General features: G+C 44.7%; 1 protein-coding gene across 3 annotated transcripts in view; it reads left to right on the forward strand.

Moving 5' to 3' along the window:
- Positions 1–12,477, forward strand: part of LOC118396117 (uncharacterized) — a 200,934-nt gene extending 188,457 nt beyond the window's left edge. The window contains exon 10 of one of the 3 annotated variants that reach the window (XM_052465551.1): positions 11,548–12,477. Coding sequence is in view for 2 of the 3 variants with exons in the window: in XM_052465552.1 (XP_052321512.1) it covers positions 6,837–11,208 (4,372 nt within the window). In the remaining variant the exon portion in view is untranslated. Of the gene's footprint in view, positions 1–6,836; positions 11,426–11,547 lie in introns of those variants that run through there. The other 2 variants (XM_052465538.1, XM_052465552.1) reach the window with 2 other exon arrangements.
- Positions 12,478–19,971: the final 7,494 nt, after the last annotated feature.

Consider the following 19,971-nt stretch of genomic DNA (forward strand, 5'->3'; position numbering starts at 1 on the left):
CATCCAAACACAAGACAGTATACGTGGGTGAAGGTTTTTGGGGCTAGGGTGAGTGCAGCTCGACTTGATCGTTTTTACATGTCCAGGAATCAGAGCAATAGGCTTCTGGGTGCTACCATTCTCCCAGTGGGGTTTTCGGATCACCACATAACCATGGCTCGGCTGTCTATTTCACCAGGGCCCCGGCAGGCATCTTATTGGAAGTTCAATGTAAAGCTCTTACAAGATGCCACTTTTTGCTCAGGTTTCCAGACTTTTTGGGAAAGATGGGGGCAGCGAAGAGAGGAGTATGAGTCTCTGAGTCAGTGGTGGGATGTGGGGAAAGTGCAAATTCGGCTTTTCTGTCAACAGTACACAGCTCTCTCATCCTCAGAGGCTAGGAGAGTGTTGGGGGAACTAGAGCGGTGTATTAGTGAGATGGAGGTAGAGATGGTGGGGCAAGGCAATGTAGGCCTCCAGGCTAACTTAGCCGAATTAGTAGGGACCTGGGCAGTTTTTTCCAGGTTAAAGCAAAGGGAGCACTTGTAAGAGCTAGGTTCTCCATGCTCAAGGAGATGGATGCTCCCAGCTCCTTCTTCTTTGGTTTGGAAAGACAGAGCAGTGAAGCCAAGGGTATGCATTGTCTACGGCTGTCTGATGGGCGGGTGACCTCTGTGGTGGGGGAGATGCGGGAGCGGACTGTGGAGTTTTATACTGAATTGTATAGGGCAGAAATGTGTGATCCTATGTGTGCTCAGGTCTTGTTCCGCAGGACTCCCTAAGCTCTCTCGGGCACAGAGGGATGAAATGGACATTCCTCTGTTGTCACATGAACTGGCAGAGGCAGTAACAGATGTCCCCGGTCGTGCACCCGGGGTTGATGGACTTCCAGTGGAATTTTACAAAAAATTCTGGGGAACAATTGGACAGGATTTCTTTTGCGTGTTGCGAGAATGCGTCGGGATAGGAGAGTTGCCGATGAGCTGCCGTCGGGCGGCTCTGACTCTCCTGCCCAAAAAAGGGGACTTGTGTGAACTTAAGAACTGGAGGCCTGTGGCATTACTCTGTGCGGACTACAAGATTTTTGCCAAGGTCCTGTCTAACAGACTGAAGTCCCATCTGGACTCTATAATACACAAGGACCAGACATATTGTGTACCAGGACGCTCAATCACAGACAACTTGTTCTTGATTAGGGACATGTTGGACTTGTCGAGAGGTTCTAATGTGAACTTTGGACTGGTCTCTTTAGATCAAGAGAAGGCTTTTGATAGAGTGGATCATGAGTATCTGTTTAATGTGATGTCTGTGTTTGGGTTTGGGAAGAGTTTTGTGACCTGTGTGAAGCTGTTGTATGCTGGGGCGTCATGTATGGTTAAGGTGGGAGGGGGCTCAGTAGGCCAGTCTGGGTGAGACGGGCATTAGACAAGGATGCCCTCTATCTGGGCAGCTGTACACACTAGCCATTGAGCCTTTTTTAGGACTGCTACGCAGGAGACTGCGGGGAGTGTGCTGGACAGGCATGGATGTGGTGACAGGAATTGCAGTCTCAGCATATGCAGATGATGTTTCTGTGATGGTCAGGGATGGGCAAGATATGCAGGAACTAGAGACCAGTCTGAAGGTGTATGAGGGAGCTTCATCAGCTAAGGTAAACTGGGGAAAGAGCAAAGCTCTGTTATGTGAGGCATGGGGGATAGGGCTTCCTCTGCTTCCAGGGGGTTTGCAGTGGGGTTGTGAAGGGCTTAAAGTGTTGGGGGTGTACCTGGGCTCGGAGAGGTGGGTCAGCAAGAACTGGGAGGGGCTGACACAGGCAGTGGTGTCAAGACTGGCCAGGTGGAGGTGGCTCCTGTCCCAAGTGTCATATAGAGGGAGGGTGCTGATAATCAACAACCTGGTGGCATCTTCCTTGTGGCATAAACTGGCTGTCCTCAACCCCCCCCGCCGGTCTGCTTGCAGACCTGCAACGCAAGCTGGTGGACTTTTTTGGTCGGGACATCACTGGCTGAAGGCAGCAGTTTTGTACATGACCGTCTTAAGGAGGACAGGGCCTGGTGGAACTGGAGAGCAGGATGGCTGCTTTCCGTCTAAAGGCGGTGCAGAGACTGCTGTACCACACTGATGTTGGCTGGAGGGAACCAGCATGCGCTGATGAGGAGAGCTGGCGGATTAGGGTTGGACCGGCAGCTGTTCCTCATGAAGCTGGAGAGGCTGAGTACAGCAGGTCTCTCAGAGTTTTACTCAAAGGGCCTGGCAGCTGCTAAGGCCCACAAGGGGTGTGGAGCCTGGGCAGTGGGTGTGGGAGGAGCCCATCTTCCACAACCCAGCCATCCCTTTGAGATCGGTTCAGTCGGCCACCCTGCAGAGGCAATGATGGCAGGGGGTTTACAAAGGCTGGGTGACCTGAGACTGCTGGGAGAGGAGGTGGAAAACCCCGGAGGTCTTGGCGCAACAAACAGGAATAACGTCTCTTAGGCTGCTGGAGAGATTCCTGGAGGAGGTCCAGGAGGCACTGTCTGAGCCGGTAAGGGGGGTGTTTGAGAGGCCAAAGGGAGAGGGGCCACCAATGTTCCCGCCACTGCAGGTGACGGCAGAGACTGGAGACTGGCAAGGGGGTCTGGAGGACTTAACACTCCGAGCCTGGGGGAGTTTGAGGGGGTGGGAGGTAAAGCCCTCTACAACCTCTGCGTTAAGGTGAGGAGCATTAGAAGCCTAACAGGAGTGAAGGCACATCAGTGGCAGGGGGTATGTGGGGCGGAGAGTATGGTGGGTTTTAGATGGAGGGCGCTCTACAAACCCCCAGTACCAAAGAGGTCAGGGGACCTCCAGTGGAGGGTTCTTCATGGAGCCCTGGCCACTAACAGCTGGTTGGCACGGGTTGATCCGGGAATTGGGCAGGGGTGTCCTTTCTGTCAAATGAAAGAAACTGTAATTCATGTGTTTTCTGTGTGCACCAGGTTAATGCCATTAATGTCTCTGTTGGAATGTCTGTGTGACAGGTTGGGGGTGGTTTTTGCTGTTGGGATGTTTATAATGGGATACAGGTATTTGAGTAAGGAGAAAGAAAAATGTGTTTTGTTGAATTTTCTGTTTGCTCAGGCAAAGTTAGCTATTTGGCTAACAAGGAGGAACAGGGTCAAAGGTGGGGGGATAACAGACCCTTTACTACTGTTTCATGGGATGGTCTCTGCGCGCCTTAGGGTTGAGTTTGAGTTCTATAAAATGATCAAATGTGTGGAGATGTTTGAGGAGATATGGTGTGTTGGGGGGGGGCTGTCTGTATTGCTGGGGAAGATGTTTTGGATATACGGTTGTAGGAGAGGGTTTTTGTGTATTTTTATTTATTTTTTATCTTTTATTTATTTTAGGAGTGGGGGGGTGAGTTTTAAATGAATTAAAAATGTTTCAATAAAGCAAGACCAAAAGTCAAAGTGTCAAAGTCTCTCTCTCTCTCTCTCTCTCTCTCTCTCTCTCTCTCTCTCTCTCTCTCTCTCTCTCTCTCTCTCTCTCTCTCTCTCTCTCTCTCTCTCTCTCTCTCTCTCTCTCTCTCTCTCTCTCTCTCTCTCTCTCTCTCTCTCTCTCTCTCTCTCTCTCTCTCTCTCTCTCTCTCTCTCTCTCTCTCTCTCTCTCTCTCTCTCTCTCTCTCTCTCTCTCTCTCTCTCTCTCTCTCTCTCTCTCTCTCTCTCTCTCTCTCTCTCTCTCTCTCTCTCTCTCTCTCAGAAAATGCTTTTGAAGCAGTTCCTAGTCTTGCAGCAGCAAGGGGAGGTTCCGTCCCACATCTCACTGACGGATATTAGAGATTGGCTCATTGCCAAGGGTAGAAACTACTTCAAGAACACGTGAGTGTTTTTAGAATCTTTTATCCAAATTTGTTTAAAAAAAACATAAGCAAAGGTGTGGAATCACATTGACCTCCTATCTAGCAATAACTTAAGAAATAGATATGGTGGACAGTTTGAGTTGTAGAAAAATTAAGGTAAATCATGTTTTATGTTCCCTTGTATGTGAAGGTTTCAGAGTGAAATGGAAGAGGGGAAGAACCTTCACTTGGCCGAACTGGCTTGGGATGTGAAACGACGCCTCAGGCTTAAGGAGCTGGAAAGAGAAGTGTGCAGGGAGCTGCGCCTGGAGCGCAGAATCCGCTGGTCGGTGATTGGACAGGTAAGGATGGAACAGCGACACTCCTAGGGCTGATATCAACTCACAATTGTTTAAGCAGCAGTAGGACCTCAGTGTTTCTGTTGGTATCTTCATCCATTTGCCTCTCTTTCTCACCCGTCTCTCTTAGCCTGGTAGCCAGATGGGAGATTGGAGACCCCTGGGCATGGAGACACACACACCTCCGGGAAAGGACTCTCCCTTCAGACACTCCACCTCCTCGATGGACACTCTTTCCAGTCAGATCTCGACTGAGAACCTCGAGGTTGCTAGGCTACATACTGCCAGACCACATATTGCCAGACCGCAAACTGCCAGACCACCAACTGAAAGACCTAGCAGTGACTCTGATCACTCTGGAACCTTGTCTTCTGTGATGACCTGCTCACCACATTCAGCTAGCCCGTCAGTGGTAGGTAATTTTGGTCATGAACATGTTCCCAGCTTTCACTCTTTGGGGGCTGTAGGCATATTACTGCTTCCCTGTCTCCCATCTACTGGGAAATCCATATCCAAGTACAGTGGCAAGAAAAAGTATGTGAACCCTTTGGAATTACCTGGACTTCTGCGTAAATTGGTCATAAAATGTTATCTGATCTTCATCTAAGTCACAACAATAGACAAACAATGATACTTTTTCATGTCTTTATTGAACACACGGTGTAAACATTCACAGTACAGGGTGGAAAAAGTACACTCAGCAAAAAAATAAACTTCCCTTTTTCAGGACTCTGTCTTTCAAAGATAATTCATGTAAATCCACATGTATAATGCACATGTTAAGTTTGCTGATAATAAACACAGTTGACAGTGAGAGGACGTTTCTTTTTTTGCTGAGTTCATGTGAACCCTTGGTTTTTATAAACGGTTTACCCTACTTTGGCAGAAATAACCTCAACATTTTCTGTAGTTGCAGATCAGACCTGAGCAACGGTCAGGAGGAATTTTATACCATTCCTCTTTACAAAACTGTTTCGGTTTAGCAATATTCTTGGGATGTCTGGTGTGAACCGCTTTCTTGAGGCCCTGCCACAGAATCTCAATCGGGTTGAGGTCCCCTACTCTGACTGGGCCACTCCAGAAGGCATATTTTCTTCTGTTGCAGCCATTCTGTTGTTGATTTACTTCGGTGTTTTGGGTCGTTGTCCTGTTGCATCACCCAACTTCTGTTGAGCTTCAACTGGCGAACAGCCTTACATTCTCCTGCAAAATGTCTTGATAAACTTGGCAATTCATTTTTCTATCGATGATAGCTAGCTGTCCAGACCCTGAGGCAGCAAAGCAGCTCCAAACCATGATACCATGCTCCCTTAACCATACTTTACAGTTGGGATGAGGTTTTGATATTGGTGTGCTGTGTTTTTTTTTCTCCACACAGGGTTGTGTGTTCCTTTCAAACAACTGAACTTTAGTTTCATCTCTACACAGAATCTGGAACATCCAGATGCTCTTTTGCGAACTTCAAACGTGCAGCAATGTTTTTATTTGGAAAGTCGGTGGCTTCTTCCGTGGTGTCCTCCCATGAACACCATTGTTGTTTATTGTTTTACGTATCGTAGACTCGTCAACAGAGATGTTAGGATGTTCCAGAGATTTCTTTAAGTCTTCAGCCAACACTCTAAGATTCTTCTTAACCTCATTGAGCATTCTGCGCTGTGCCCTTGCAGTCATCTTTGCAGGACGGCCACTCCTAGGGAGAGTAGCGACAGTGCTGAACTTTCTCCATTTATATACAATTTGTCTAACCGTGGAGTGATGAACATCAAGGCTTTTAGATATACGTTTGTAACCCTTTCCAGCTTTATGCAAGTCAACAATTCTTAATATTGGGTCTTCTGAGATCTCTTTTGTTTGAGGCATGGTTCACATCAGGCAATGCTTCTTGTGAATAGTAAACTCAAATTGTGTGAGTTTTTTTTAGGGCAGACAGCTCTAACTAACATCACCAATCTCGTCTCAATGATTGTACTCCAGGTTAGCTAACTCCAATTAGCTTTTGGAGAAGTCATTAGCCTCGGGGTTCAAATACTTTTTTCAACTTACCCTGTGAATGTTTAAATGATGTATTCAGTATAGACGAGAAAAATACAATCATTTGTGTGTTATTAGTTTAAGCAGAATGTGTTAATCTGTTGTTCTGACTTAGATGAAGATTAAATCTAATTTTATGACTAATTTATGCAGACATTCCAATAATTTCAATAGGGTTCATATACTTGGATAATATGGATAATATGATGTGAAATGCGTTTGCCAATTTGGTAAATGTAAAAAGTCTAGATGAGGAAGATGATTAAGTTGCAACAATGGAGACAACACATTTGATATAGAGTAATTGCTAAAAAGAAAGAAAGGTATACTTGTTATATTTACTTTTTAAAATAATTTGATATGTGTTTTGATTTCCAACATACTGTAAATCTTAATCAATTCTGTTGATGTTCACAAATACAGATTACTGTTAGGGACTTGCTGCTCATGATTGGGCACATAACGAGCTCAGTATTGGAGGAGGTAAATAGCATCCTGATCCCTGCCTTGGTTGACCTTATAAGGCTGAGAGCTTCAGAAAGTGCTGCAGAGAATATGCTCCCCATCAGCAAAGACACCAACGAAGATTCAACCCAGGGCTCTGTCAACTGTACCTCCCTACTCTCCAAAGTCAATGTGATCTGTCTCACTCAGAGTCCTGACAGTAGGTCCTCCCCAATCTCCATTGATGAACCAGTCACTGCTGTCACAGCACACTCTTTCTCCAGTCAGATCTCTACTAAGAACCTCCTGGCTGCTAGGCCACGTTCTGCCAATCCACCATCTGCTAAACTACCATCTGATAAACCACAATCTGCAAAACCACCACCTGCTAAACCACCACCTGCTAAACCACCACTTGCTGAACCACAATCTGCTAAAGCACAATCTGCTAAACCACCACCTGCTAAACCACAATCTGCTAAACCAACGCCTGCTAAACCAACACCTGCTAAACCACCACCTGCTAAACCACATTCTGCTAAACCACATTTTGCTAAACCACCTACTGCCACTGACTACTCTGGAACCTTATCTGCTCTGGTAGGTCGTGGGCTTGTCATCCCTGTCAAACTGACCGTGGCCCCTTTCTCCTCCTTAATCTCCAGCGACGAGACCAACGCCAACCTCTCCTCCAGCAGCCTCCCCTCCTCGTGCTCCATCAAGCTTTCAGACAGTAGGAGTGACATTCCTTGTTCCCTGACTGTAAGCTCCATTTCAAATGTTCCTGGACCTGACTCTAGCAGCAGCCCTGCGCGGGAGAATCAATTTGCTACTGAGATCTCGTCAATCTGCCTCAGCCAAGATAGAAATGGCCAAGGAGGGAGTGTGACACCTCCAGCCCCTTTGGATGTTTCCCTCCCCTCCATAATTGAGCGGGCTGGCGGACTAGTATCTTCTGTCATCTCCCAGTCTTTAGCAATTGTGGAGGCGCGGTCAAGTGTGAATGGTGAGGAGGGCTCTCCATCTCCCACCACAGTCTCCCATTCTCCTACAGGGGTGTTTGTCAGCCACTTAAGGAGTAGCCCACTAGGTGAGGACCTTGTAGATTCAACACTTGCGGATGTCATCTCTGTCCTGAAAATGGAGGGAATTCTTTCCTCCTCTCAGACTTTGGAGGAGGAGCTGCTTGATCTCTCCTCCAGTTGTTCTTCGTCATCAAGCGAAACACTGCAATGTGTGTCTGTAGGCCCTCTTGGCAGTGGGTCGGAGACGTCCTTCAAACTTCTTGGGGGTCGTACTCTGAGTATCGCCACCCCAACGGCCCATCTTACCACAGAGGACTTAGAAGTCTACAGTGATGAGATCATTGACGAAATCCTTATTATAATGAGGACCAAAAAAGATGATGACAGTGGAAGTGACGTCTCTGGTGCATCAACACCATGCAACACACCAGCACCATCCTCTTCTGCACTGAGGGGAGTGCTTCCCCATGACAGGAGGATACTCAGCACAACACTGCTTGGAATCCAGAACATACTAGACAGTGAGAACCTCTCAGGAGAGTGCTCCACCTCACCACAGGACAATGCCAGAGTCCTGGAGATGATAAAGTTGCTGCAGAGGCGCCTTGAGGGGACACCCTCAGAGTCCTCCATCCATATCACCGATGTGGCTTCACCCTTGGGCTTTCCTCTCCCTGTATCTCTCTATGCTGTTCAGTCATGTGTATTTGCCACTGACAAAGACCTGAAGGCAGAAAGAGTGAAGGGAGTCTTTGAAAGCCTGAGATCCCAGTTTATGAGCTACTCCATCAAGCCTGTGAGTAACATCATTACTAGGGCAACAACAAAGATGGCTGCCTCCAATCAGGTTAGTTCAGAGACACTCCAGGCAGCATCAGCAAAATCATCTGCTGTGGCTCAGAACCTTATTAGTTTGGTTTTATTTAAAGTTGCCAAGGTGTCCTGCTCTGATGACTTAGAGGGTCTGGGTGATCATCTCAGATGCCCCTCAACTTTGACCAGAGTTCTGACACCTTTGACCTCTGAGAAAGTTACACTGACACCTGCTGTTCTGAAGATCAGAAGGGAGATGTCTAAGGAAGTGGCCACCGAACTCCAGAGTTTCTTGATCAAGGAATCCCTTACTGACACCCAGACACAATCCAATGGACATGTTTGCACTTCTGGTTCTGCCCCAAGGGAAGCTGTGCGGGACATCCTGAGGAAAACCAAAGAGGAGGCTTCCAACAAAAGCCTGAATAATATTTTCCCTGTTAATTTGGATGAGCGGCTCACAGACTCCATTGCAGATGCCTTATATCCAAAGCTGCATGACAGATTGGAGTCCGAGAGAGAGCTGCAGGCTTCTTATTACAGCTCCCAGATAAGCTGTAGCCTCAGCCCCTTCAAAGTTGAGAGCAGCCTAGAGCTCCAGGAGTTCACTGACCCACTATCTGAGTCAGTATTGTGTCTCCTGGATAGGACATTTGGAGATAAAGCTCAGAACTTAAAGACAGGTGGGGGTGTTTTACAATATGTCACAGACCCAACCTATAAGAAGCTTTTGATTGGACCCCACACCAACAACGTCAATGTGGTTATGCACACGATTGCAGTGGAGGAGTTGCCTGTTGAGGGTTGTATTGCGCAAAGTGAGGCCATTCATGGCCTTCACAAGAAGCAAGAGTTACCTTCCAGCACCAGTGACAGAGGGAATGAGACCCCGAGCCCTACTAATTGCCTACTGGAGGGTGTAGTGGGCAAACTGGTACGGAAGATGCTATTTCAGGGCCTTGACATCCCTGAGGTACCCATGAACTACAGCCGCTCTGAGAACTTTAAGATACAGTATGAACTGGTTGCAAAGCTTTGTCCTCTGATGGTAAGGACAATCATGGCTACAACCATTGCCAATCAACCACCTACTCTTCAAGAAGCAGTGATGTCTTCCGAGAACATCCATGTGAAAGAGCTGTGTGAGGCAGGTATCAAACACCTCAAAGAGAACCATGTACCTGATGACTCTGAGACCAACAACATGGTCAGAGGGGCTTTGAGTGAAATTGAATCCTGTATGATTGAGACCTCCGACAAGGACTCTCCCAGTCTACATTCCACACCAGAGGTGGTTGTAGACCTGATCACCAAGCTGCTTCATGGGTATGAGCTTAACTCAGAGGACTTTGCATCACCTGTGTCATCCCCAACCACCACTCTCTCTGATGTGGCAATGGACATGGTGGTTTCTGTCCTTCGGGACATGTCTGATTCCCCAGACGTTACCTCAGCATTGGAAATGACCAAGGATCTCAAGACGCCATACTCCCGCCCCTCAAGTGCAAGGATTGTAAGTGCCCTCTGCAGAGAGCTGGAGGAGCACATGGGCTCTCCTGATGCTCTGTGGCGGGCTTTGAGCCGCGGCAGTGGGGAGATGACAACAGCCATTGCGAGTGCAGTCACCAGGGAAGTCAACCGTCTGGGTTCAATCGTACCCAAAGTCTCTGTCAGGCCGCTCTCCTCAGACATCTGCCTAAGGACAGACCAGGACAAGGTCATGGTTAAGAGCCGATGTGGCTCGGCTGAGGTGAAGGCATCCCAACCGGTGTATATTATTGTTCATGTTGATGCGGTGATGGATATCATTGTCCGGCTGCGGTCTCTGATTGTTCCTCGGACCCAGGATAAACTGGCCAGCTGGACCCTAGTTGAGGATGTGACCAACAAGCTGTCCAGTGCTCTGTGGGTGAGGGTGACTAACAGGTGGAGGGAAGCAAATGTCTGCCTGAAGGCAACAGACATCTTTCAGTTGGTGCTGTCTGTGCATAGAAAGTTGATGCAACGCTATGGCACAGAGGAAGCCCTACAGAAGATACTGTGCCACAAGGCACCCAAGCTGCACAAGGACATTGTCTGTCTTGTCACGAACGGAATTATGGATGCACCATCCAAACTTCAAGACACCAAAAATCTGGAATCTACACTCAACTTGAAAGAATTGACAGCCTTGTTTAATGAAATGACAACCCATCAATCTTTCAATAAGAAAGCTGAGCAGAGCAGCATCAAGACTGAGATTGAACAGCCGGAGTGGTCCACTGTGGAACAAGTGACATCCGGTTCCACCAGCTTCATTAGGGAGCTTATTTTAGAAGAAGTCCTGATGAAGCTTGTCAAGAAGATATGCCGTATGCCAAAAAGGACCAACAAGCGTCAGCGCATCCAGATCAGTGATCTGGTGACTGAGCTGATCCGATTGTTCGACGATGAGGTGGCCAAATATCTGATTGAGGAAATGGAAAGCCAGCAAAAAAGTTTCAATTCTAAGATGACATCGAAGCTGGCAGATGCCATCTACACTGACCTTGGGAAGGTCAAGCGTTTGAAACGCTCCTTGAAAATTGACGATTTATTTGAGGATCAGGAGATGCTTTCCATTGTCTCTGTCATTGTTTCCCACAAGCTACTGGCCATCTTGAAACCCTCAGTTTCCAACTCATATGACCGTGAGACCTCAGACCTTGAAGACTCATGCAGTAATGATGTGGAGGATGCAGAATCTGAGGGGTGCATTATGCCACCGGCAGAAAGGTAAGACAAGCTCAGGTTACTCTTGAATGGTCATTGGTTGTGTTTTTAGATATCGGCACCAGTAAGTATAGCTGTATAATTTATAGGAATATGTAAAGGAAGTGAAATTGAAGTTTAATTGTGCATTCTTGAATTCTGATCACAGTCCAACATGAGCATCGTCCTTACAGACACTACAAACCAGCCAGAGATGTACATTGCTGTGGATTCTCCAACTATGAGTGAGTATTCCTGGGGAAATGTTCTTATGTGACAATTATATATAAAGAAGTAATAATATAATTATTGTTTTATCAGACAATTGTCCATCTGAAATTCTTACCTATTTTCATCTTCTTGCCAGTTAAATTATCCAAGATGAGGAAAGGCATCCGGGACTTCTTCTGGGGAGTCCAGAAGGCCTGGAAACGCTTGGTCACCTGCAAGTCCTCTGGGTCCTCTGATGGGTAGCCTGGATGACGTGCAGCCCATGTCAGTTGCTTTTGCCAGGGTACATCTGAGGAGGACACCACAACTGGCCTCAATACAACATTTTTATTCTTGTTGTTCATTTCTGTTTTCATTTTGAATCCCCTAATGCTGCTATATTTGAACCAGGCTGTCAGTGGACTAGCTTACCATTAGTTTATACTCCTTAAGGAAGATCCACTATAGGCTAGTCAACACCACAATTATATCTGGTTCTTTTGATCCCTTATTAGCTCCCACTCCTGTAACTAGGAATGTGAGCTTCTAAATGTCATTCAGACATCTACAGCTTCTCCTGTGATTAGGAAGATAAGCTAAGAAGCCCAACCAATTGACTAGATATGCTGTACATCTGATGCCCTCTCCCTATTGTAATCATTGATCCACGTCCATTGCAGCCTCTAAATTTGATGTAGATATTTAGCCTAAATTAAAAAATGACAAGGAGGGTAGGCCGACAGCAGCTTCTACTCTTACGATTAGGAAAGTGGTGCTAAACTTTTTGAGCTTTGAGGAACTATGTATTTTATTTTTCAATCACTTACATACTTTTTAATGGTTGTTTTAATAAAGCATTTGTATTGCAGAGTTTGATTAACATTGTATCTTTCAGAATTTTTAATTTTAATTTAGGTATTCATTTGATGACATGGGACTAAAACGCAGTTTATACCCTACATACATACACAAGAAATAACTACAAGCAGCTACACAAAACAAACACAAACACACTTCTTGTGTTGCACACGAAGGGTATGAACTTGGCGTAGTCATTTTATGACTTCTATAAAGGTATATAATGGTATCCATAGTGCAGTATTAAGATATTCATTATGGAGCGTTATATTATAGTAGAAATAATGTAAATGAATAAAAGTGAATTGATGTATGTCAACTTGATGGCGATATTTGCTTGTTCAACAAAAGCTATATTGGTGTTAGACGGTCTGACGTTGCATGACATTCACGTATTTATTTAATTGTCACGGCCCTGAAAGAGGTAGAAAAGGCCTCAAGATGGCGACAAATATCTTCTATCAGAAAATCGAATCAATGTATTTATCACATGCGCTGAGTAGAACAGGTGAAATGCATACTTACATCTTCCTCTAACTCTGCCTTGGCAGAGAAGGGCTTGATGAATCATATACAGTATATTGAATTCAGAGTTTCTAGTGTGAAATACAACATTGCTGTCTGCCAAATGAATTAGCAGTATTAAAGCAGTGTAATATACACTGGTGAATCCAGGTGAAAGCTATGATACTTTATTGATGTCACAGTGTAGATGCTGGGTTTTTGACACGCAACAGTGTCCCGTGTGAATCAAGAATGGTCCACCAACCAAAGGACATCCAGCCAACTTGACACAACTGTGGGAAGCATTGGAGTCAACATGGACCAGCACCCCAGTGGAATGCTTTTGACCCTTTGTAGAGTCCATGCCCCGACGAATTGAGGCTGATCTGAGGGGGAAAAAGGGTGCAACTAAATATTAGGAAGGTGTTCCTGATGTTTTGTGCACTCAGTGTATATACTTCAGGTTGTATATATGTGTAGTTATAGGAGAATGTGAGTCTTACGGCCAGCTGCCATATTCTTGCATGTATTCTGCATCCGGAACCGTGAAGCCTGGCAAGCTTGTTTAGTATGATTTGACAAATGATATTTATGCACCACGTGTTTATTTGACTTCTCTGTTTGCCTAACTTGGGGAGACAAAGAAAGTAATACTTTCAGAAGAGGACTTAGACATATTGAAAAAGAGGACTTTATCATTGCCCATTCATACTAGCAGGGAAGCCCCTCTCTCAGAGGCTGAGGCGAAGAGGAGCAGTCGTAAGCCCACTCCATGTGAGTGGCTTTACCGTAACCTCAGGCACAGTGGAACGGGGAAACTCATCTGTATAATTGTGTTGAGGAAATCCAGACTGCATTTCAAATGGCACCCTATTCACTATACAATACATTACTTTTGACCAGGGCCCATAGGGGTCTAGTCAAAAGTAGTGCACTGTATAGAGTGCCATTTGGGATGCAAGTTCAGACTCAGTTTTAATGAGGGGATTAGGTCTGCTAGCCAGTGTTCCGTCTCTCTCTCTCTCTCTCTCTCTCCTGCAGGCATGCTCATGTACAATAAGGTGTTTTCGGGGCATGATGACTCAGCTCATCGGTGACCAAACTCACCTTTTGTAGTGTGGTGTTTATACTGCTGCTACACCTTAATCAGGACCTCATCCCCTGGCTAATTAAAGTATCTGGTGAACGAGATTACTTTAATCATAATTGATGGGCAAGTAAGTTGTGTGGCAACCCTGCCTGTTAGTAGTTTGACACACATAATGCTTTTCTTGAGGGCTACCTACATTAAGACGTCATAACACACGAATCACCCATTTATACAATGGGTGGGTATAAACCAGAATGCTGATTGGTTAAAAGCGCATTCCAGCAGGTGTCTATTCCACAAATTACCACCAGCTAAATCTATGACGTTAAAATGCTTATATACTCTGTTCCATCTGACTGTCTCATCAGCCCAGGCAGGGAAGTTATAAACTTGATCTCCACTATAAAAAACATCTAGACATTATCTCACATTTCTTTAGACTAACATTTAGTTTTCAACAGCGGAGATTTGTATAAACATCAGTCTCTCTCCGACATCTGCAACATTGTTTAAAATATTCAAATTCGATCTCCAACTGTCCCATAGTAATGAACGTGTAAGGGGGTCGGGAGTCGGACGAGAAAGAGAGATGCCAGGCAGCGTTTCTCAGCAAATCGTGATTTTCATGGAAATATACAAAGACATATCAATTGAAAAAATGTCAAACGAAAGGAAGGGCAGCTAGTTTGCAGTCTTTCCAGCTCCAGTTTGTAGTTATTTTGCTAGCTGTGTTGTTGGCTAGCTCCTCTGAACAATAGTGTCCTAACAAAGAGAGCACATTTTTTATGCCGGGTGAAATCGTACCTGATTAGCTCATTGTTATTGATGTATCCTCGAAGCCGGTGTTTGGAGGATATTGTCACGCCTGCTCCCACTCCCCCTCCGCGCCAGGCTAGCTGTCTGTATATGCACCTGTCACCATCACTATGCGCAGCAGCGCTCATTGGACTCACATGGACTCCTTCACGTGGTTGATTGCCCCTGTATATCTATCTGTTCCTTGTGGTGTTCCCTGTGTATGCATTACTTGGTGTTGTGTGTTCCTGTCCAGACGCTGTTCCTGTTCTGTTTAACGTCTTCCAGTTATCAAACCTTCACTCCCTGTACCTCTATTGGCACTTTGTCTCAGGCCTATAAACACCCGTGCCAATATATCCTCCAAACACCAGCTTCTCTGGCATTATCACTTAAATATCCACAGCCATTGGAGGCTGGAAAGTCCCACCTAAACTTGAATTTGCTCATCAGAGGGCCTGTTGCTGCTTGCTTGAAACAAAGCACAATGCTGGAAATCTGTCCTCATCCACAGAAACTAGTCCCATCGTTCTTTGACGAACTTAGATGGTTTTATATCAATTTCAGAGAGAGCGGTAGAGATACTCTGACACAGATGTACTGCCAGTTCCTTGTTGGTTTGGCTGTACTCTGAGTATACAAAACGTATGCAAAAAGTATTTTAAAAAGCGTCCCATAGGGATACTGGCCCATGTTGATTCCAATTCTTCCCACAGTTGTGTCAAGTTGGCTGGATGTGCTTTGGGTGGTGGACCATTCTTGATACACACAGGAAACTATTGGCACCTACCTCTTTCAAAGGCAATTCAATCTTAAATCTTTTGTCTTGGCCATTCACCCTCTGAACGGCACACAATCCATGTATCAATTGTCTCTTCTTCTTCTGTATTATGGTGGTCCACAAATAAATGTCATAGGTGCATGCTGCTGTATTGGCCACTACTTTGGCCCTATCTGATACTACTCCAGACCAGCAGCCTGGGAGGATGGGACATCATCATTCAAAACATCTTGTAACTCTTCGGCAGTGAAATCTCGTACACCAAATTACTTCTCTTCAACTGCCACCACAACATCTATCCTCTGTGATTTACATTCTATTCCTGCGGTACAATTGACAACCTTGACCATGAATGCCAAAAAACAAACCCTAGGAAGAAAACAAATACACACTCGCACACCAAAGCTGGTGTTTGGATGATATATTGGCCTAACAACACCCATGCCAATATATCCTCTGAACACCGGCTTCTCGGACATTATCACTTAAATAAACCACATTCATATGCAATACATAAGCAAAAAAAAATATTAACTTGGGATTGTTGTTAAAAGCGGACTTTTTCTAATGAAAATAAAATCTACAACGGTGCCCAGGGATTCCCTTGGATTGTTTTGTGGTGATGGCCATACACATTAAAGGACAACAACGCCATATCCCCAGGCCTCAATTTGTCCCCACTGGTGCTCACTTTATTTATGTTTTACATCTAAGAATTGTTATGTTTATTTCAACAGCTGAATATACAGTCAGCAGGGCCAGCTCTAGCCTTTTGGGTGCCCTAAGCAAGATTTGGTTGGGGGGCCCCCTGCCATGCGTAAACATTCTATAGTGGCCCCCCTCTTGAAGGTGGAGAAAAATGTAAGGTTTGAAGCAAGTTTTCTGCAATTCTACATATTTTGCTATGGGACTGCGAGAACTTTTTATAACAAATGCCATGCAATTATTCTCAGTATGCCATGGGGTACAGATAAACATTTTTTTTTTTAATTGACCCATTTTGCCATGGATAGAATTGTTTGCAGATTTAAAGCAAATTTCCCGCAATTCTACACATTTTGTAATGACTTATACCATGTTAATAAGATATCTGAGTGTGAATGACTAACAAAATAAATGGGTGCCCTCTGGAGGTCAGGGGCCCTGGGCACGGCATTTGGCCATAATTATTACTAGTTTAGATAGCCGGCTAAACTACACTACTTTACCAAAAGTATGTGGACACCTGCTCGTCGAACATCTCATTCCAAATTCATGGGCATTAATATGGAGTTGGTTCCCCCTTTGCTGCTATAACACTAGATGTTGGAACATTGCTGCGGGGACTTGCTTACGTTCAGCCACAAGAGCATTCATGATGTCGGGCACTGATGTTGGGCAATTAGGCCTGGCTTGAAGTCGGCGTTCCAATTCATCCCAAAGGTGTTCGATGGGGTTGAGGTCAGGGCTCTGTTCAGGTGAGTCAAGTTCTTCCACACCGATCTCAACAAACCATTTCTGTATGGACCTCGCTTTGTGCATGGGGGAATTGTCATGATGAAACAGGACAGGGCCTTCCCCACACTGTTGCCACAAAGTTAAAAGCACAGAATCGTCTTGAAAGGCATTTTATGCTGTAGTATTAAGATTTCCTTTCACTGGAACTAAGGGGCTGAGCCCGAACCATGAAAAACAGCCCCAGACCACTATTCCTCCTCTGCCAAACTTTGCAGTTGGCAGTATGCATTGGGGCAGGTAGCATTCTCCTGGCATTCGCCAAACCCAGAATCGTCTGTCCTTCCAGATGGTGAGACGTGACTCATCACTCCAGAGAAAGTGTTTCCACTGCGGCGAGCTTTACACCACCCTAGCCGACGCTTGGCATTGCGCATGGGGGCTTATGTGCGGCTGCTCGGCCATGGAAACCGATTTCATGAACATCCTGACATACCGTCCTTGTCCTGACATTGCTCCCAGACGCAGCTTGGAATGCGTTAGTGAGTGTTACAACCGAGGACAGACAATATTTACGTGTTACACTCTTCAGCACTCGGCAGTCCCGTTCTGTGAGATTGTGTGACCTACCACTTGATTTTATATACCGTCAGCAACGGGTGTGGCTGAAATAGCCGAATCCACTAATTTTAAGAGGTGTCCACATACTTCATGTATATGCACAACCACAGTTTACTGAGTAAAATTTTTTGGGGGTACGTTTATTTCTTTATTTTTGGTCAGGGGGCCCTCTAGCAGTCAGGGGCCCTATACAACTGCTTATGTCGCTTATGCCTGGAACCGGGCACTGATGGTCAGTGTTCAAAGCCACCTCTGTTCCTTTTGACATTCTATACCCTGAGTTGCTCAATATCAAGTACGCCAGTTAGCAGACGCTTTTATCCAAAGGTTGAAAAAAGGTTGAAGATTCCTTTTTCATTGTCTGTTGTCATTTTCTAACCAATGCTACATCACAAAGAGAGCAGTCTCCTTGCCAGACAAATGCATGTGTTGAATGCAGTATACTTAGAGATATGACTGACAAGTGTACATCTCCCTATATGTATGTGTCAGGGTTACAAATACTGTACATGTATTCCCTGAGAACTGGTGGCTCTTTTCTCTGCCTCACAGCACCTAATGAGAGATAGAGGAGATTCAGCTATCGTCTGAACACACACTCCAGAGCCCAACTGAGAAAAATCAATATGTGAACCTATTACCCCACTAGAGCACAGTGGCTCTAAATTGCTTTCTGCTTCAGCGGGTAAGCATTAGAAAGCTGATGTCTCCTTCATGTCTGGAAACATGAATAAACATGATTTAAGGAAAGAAATTAATATTATGTAATATGACTCTAATGACCAGAATTAATGTATTGAATTAAGCTGCCTATTGTATATAAGCGGACTAAAATTATACTGTGACATTATTCATTGTCGGGTAAAGTCAGTGATATGAGATATGGTATGTTTATTGAGGCAAGTAGAAAATGGGAAGAAAGGGGCTTAAAGTTAGACTTAAGAACATCCAACAGTTGTGCATCAGGCAAGTGCATTACCTAAGTCAGACTTAAGAACATTAAGAACATCCAACAGTTGTGCATCATGCAAGTGCATTACCTGAGTCAGTTTTTATGTGGAAAGCCTACTGATAATCTGTCTGTCATGTTATTATAATCTTTGAAGTTTATTATTCAAAAAGTGATAGCATCATTGTTGACCGGACTTAAGGAGTATGGTAAAAGAGAAATGTTGTCTACCCTGTGTGAAGATAAATCACCCTACAGCTTTTTCTTGTATATTCTTCTGTGCCGAGACTAAATAATCATAGGCCATAAGGCTGCCTGTTAATCCGTCATCTCTGTACTCTATTCTTCAAGTCATCCTGGCCAGGGACGGCACTGGGGTAGGCAGGTCAATGACTTGTCTATCTCAAATCAAAAAGATGAAAGAACCAGTGCTGCTGTAGGGGATCACACATCATTTGTGAAATCAGACATAAAAAATGAACCGTGGTAAATATCTGAGTACTTCAGAATAATTTATCACTTGCCTTCTGATTTGATGTAACATTTAATGGGCACACTATCTGACAGACTCCCACAGCAGTGCACTCTAAATGCTAATATAGTGTTACTAACTGTGTTACAGTAGTTTTGAACAGTAAAGCACATAATCTAAATGACCCTAAAATCCTATTAGCCTTTTTCTTAACCTTTGTCTTTTCCTTTATATATTCAATTATGATGTAATTATTTCAAATAAAACAATATGTCTCACAGCAAATGACTATCACACTTCTGCTGATGCAGTGAACAGGATTTGTCTGAATTGTTATCAATAGATTCCCCAACTTTCTGAAAACCGTCCCTGTGATGATGTATGAATAAACAACAATGAAGCCCTTTCAATCTGATATTCCTATCAGGGTGGGATTCTATTTGAAATTGAGATGAAATGGGAAGATTTGACATGAATCCTCCAATAGAGCCATACTGACAGGTTGCATTAAGCATCCCAAATGGCACCCTATTCCCTATATTGTGCACTACCTTTGACCAGGGTAGAGCACTATACAGGGAATAAGGTGCCATTTGGGACGTAACCACAGATAAGACAGTTTGAGATATGCACAAATGTCCCAATAAGACAACCCAGTGAGTTATGAGAGACTTAATCACTTGATAACAGTGCCACTGATGACAATTTGGAAACTTTCTGTCAGTGCCAGACAGACTTATTAATTGTAGTAGCAGGCCTTGCTTTGCCTTGCTGAACTCATTGTCAACAGAGAGAGAGAGAGAAATGAACAGCACAAAAACAAACCAAATTAAACTGGAAAGGGGCACTGATAAGGCTTTGAAATGTTTTAGAAAGGATTTTGCCTCAAAATTATTCTGAGCAGACATTCTTTCATTTCAGTCAGAGGAGGTCTTGACTGAATTCCATCTTAAAATGAGGGAAAAAGAAGACCCAAGTGTGCCCCTTCCTAAATAGCAATACAACTACATAAAGTTGGGGTCAAGTTGGGGTAAGTAAGCATTTCACTGTAAGGTCTACTACACCTGTTGTATTCAG

The sequence above is a fragment of the Oncorhynchus keta genome, chromosome 17 (assembly GCF_023373465.1).
Source record: "Oncorhynchus keta strain PuntledgeMale-10-30-2019 chromosome 17, Oket_V2, whole genome shotgun sequence".
NCBI classification, from domain to species: Eukaryota; Metazoa; Chordata; class Actinopteri; order Salmoniformes; family Salmonidae; genus Oncorhynchus; species Oncorhynchus keta.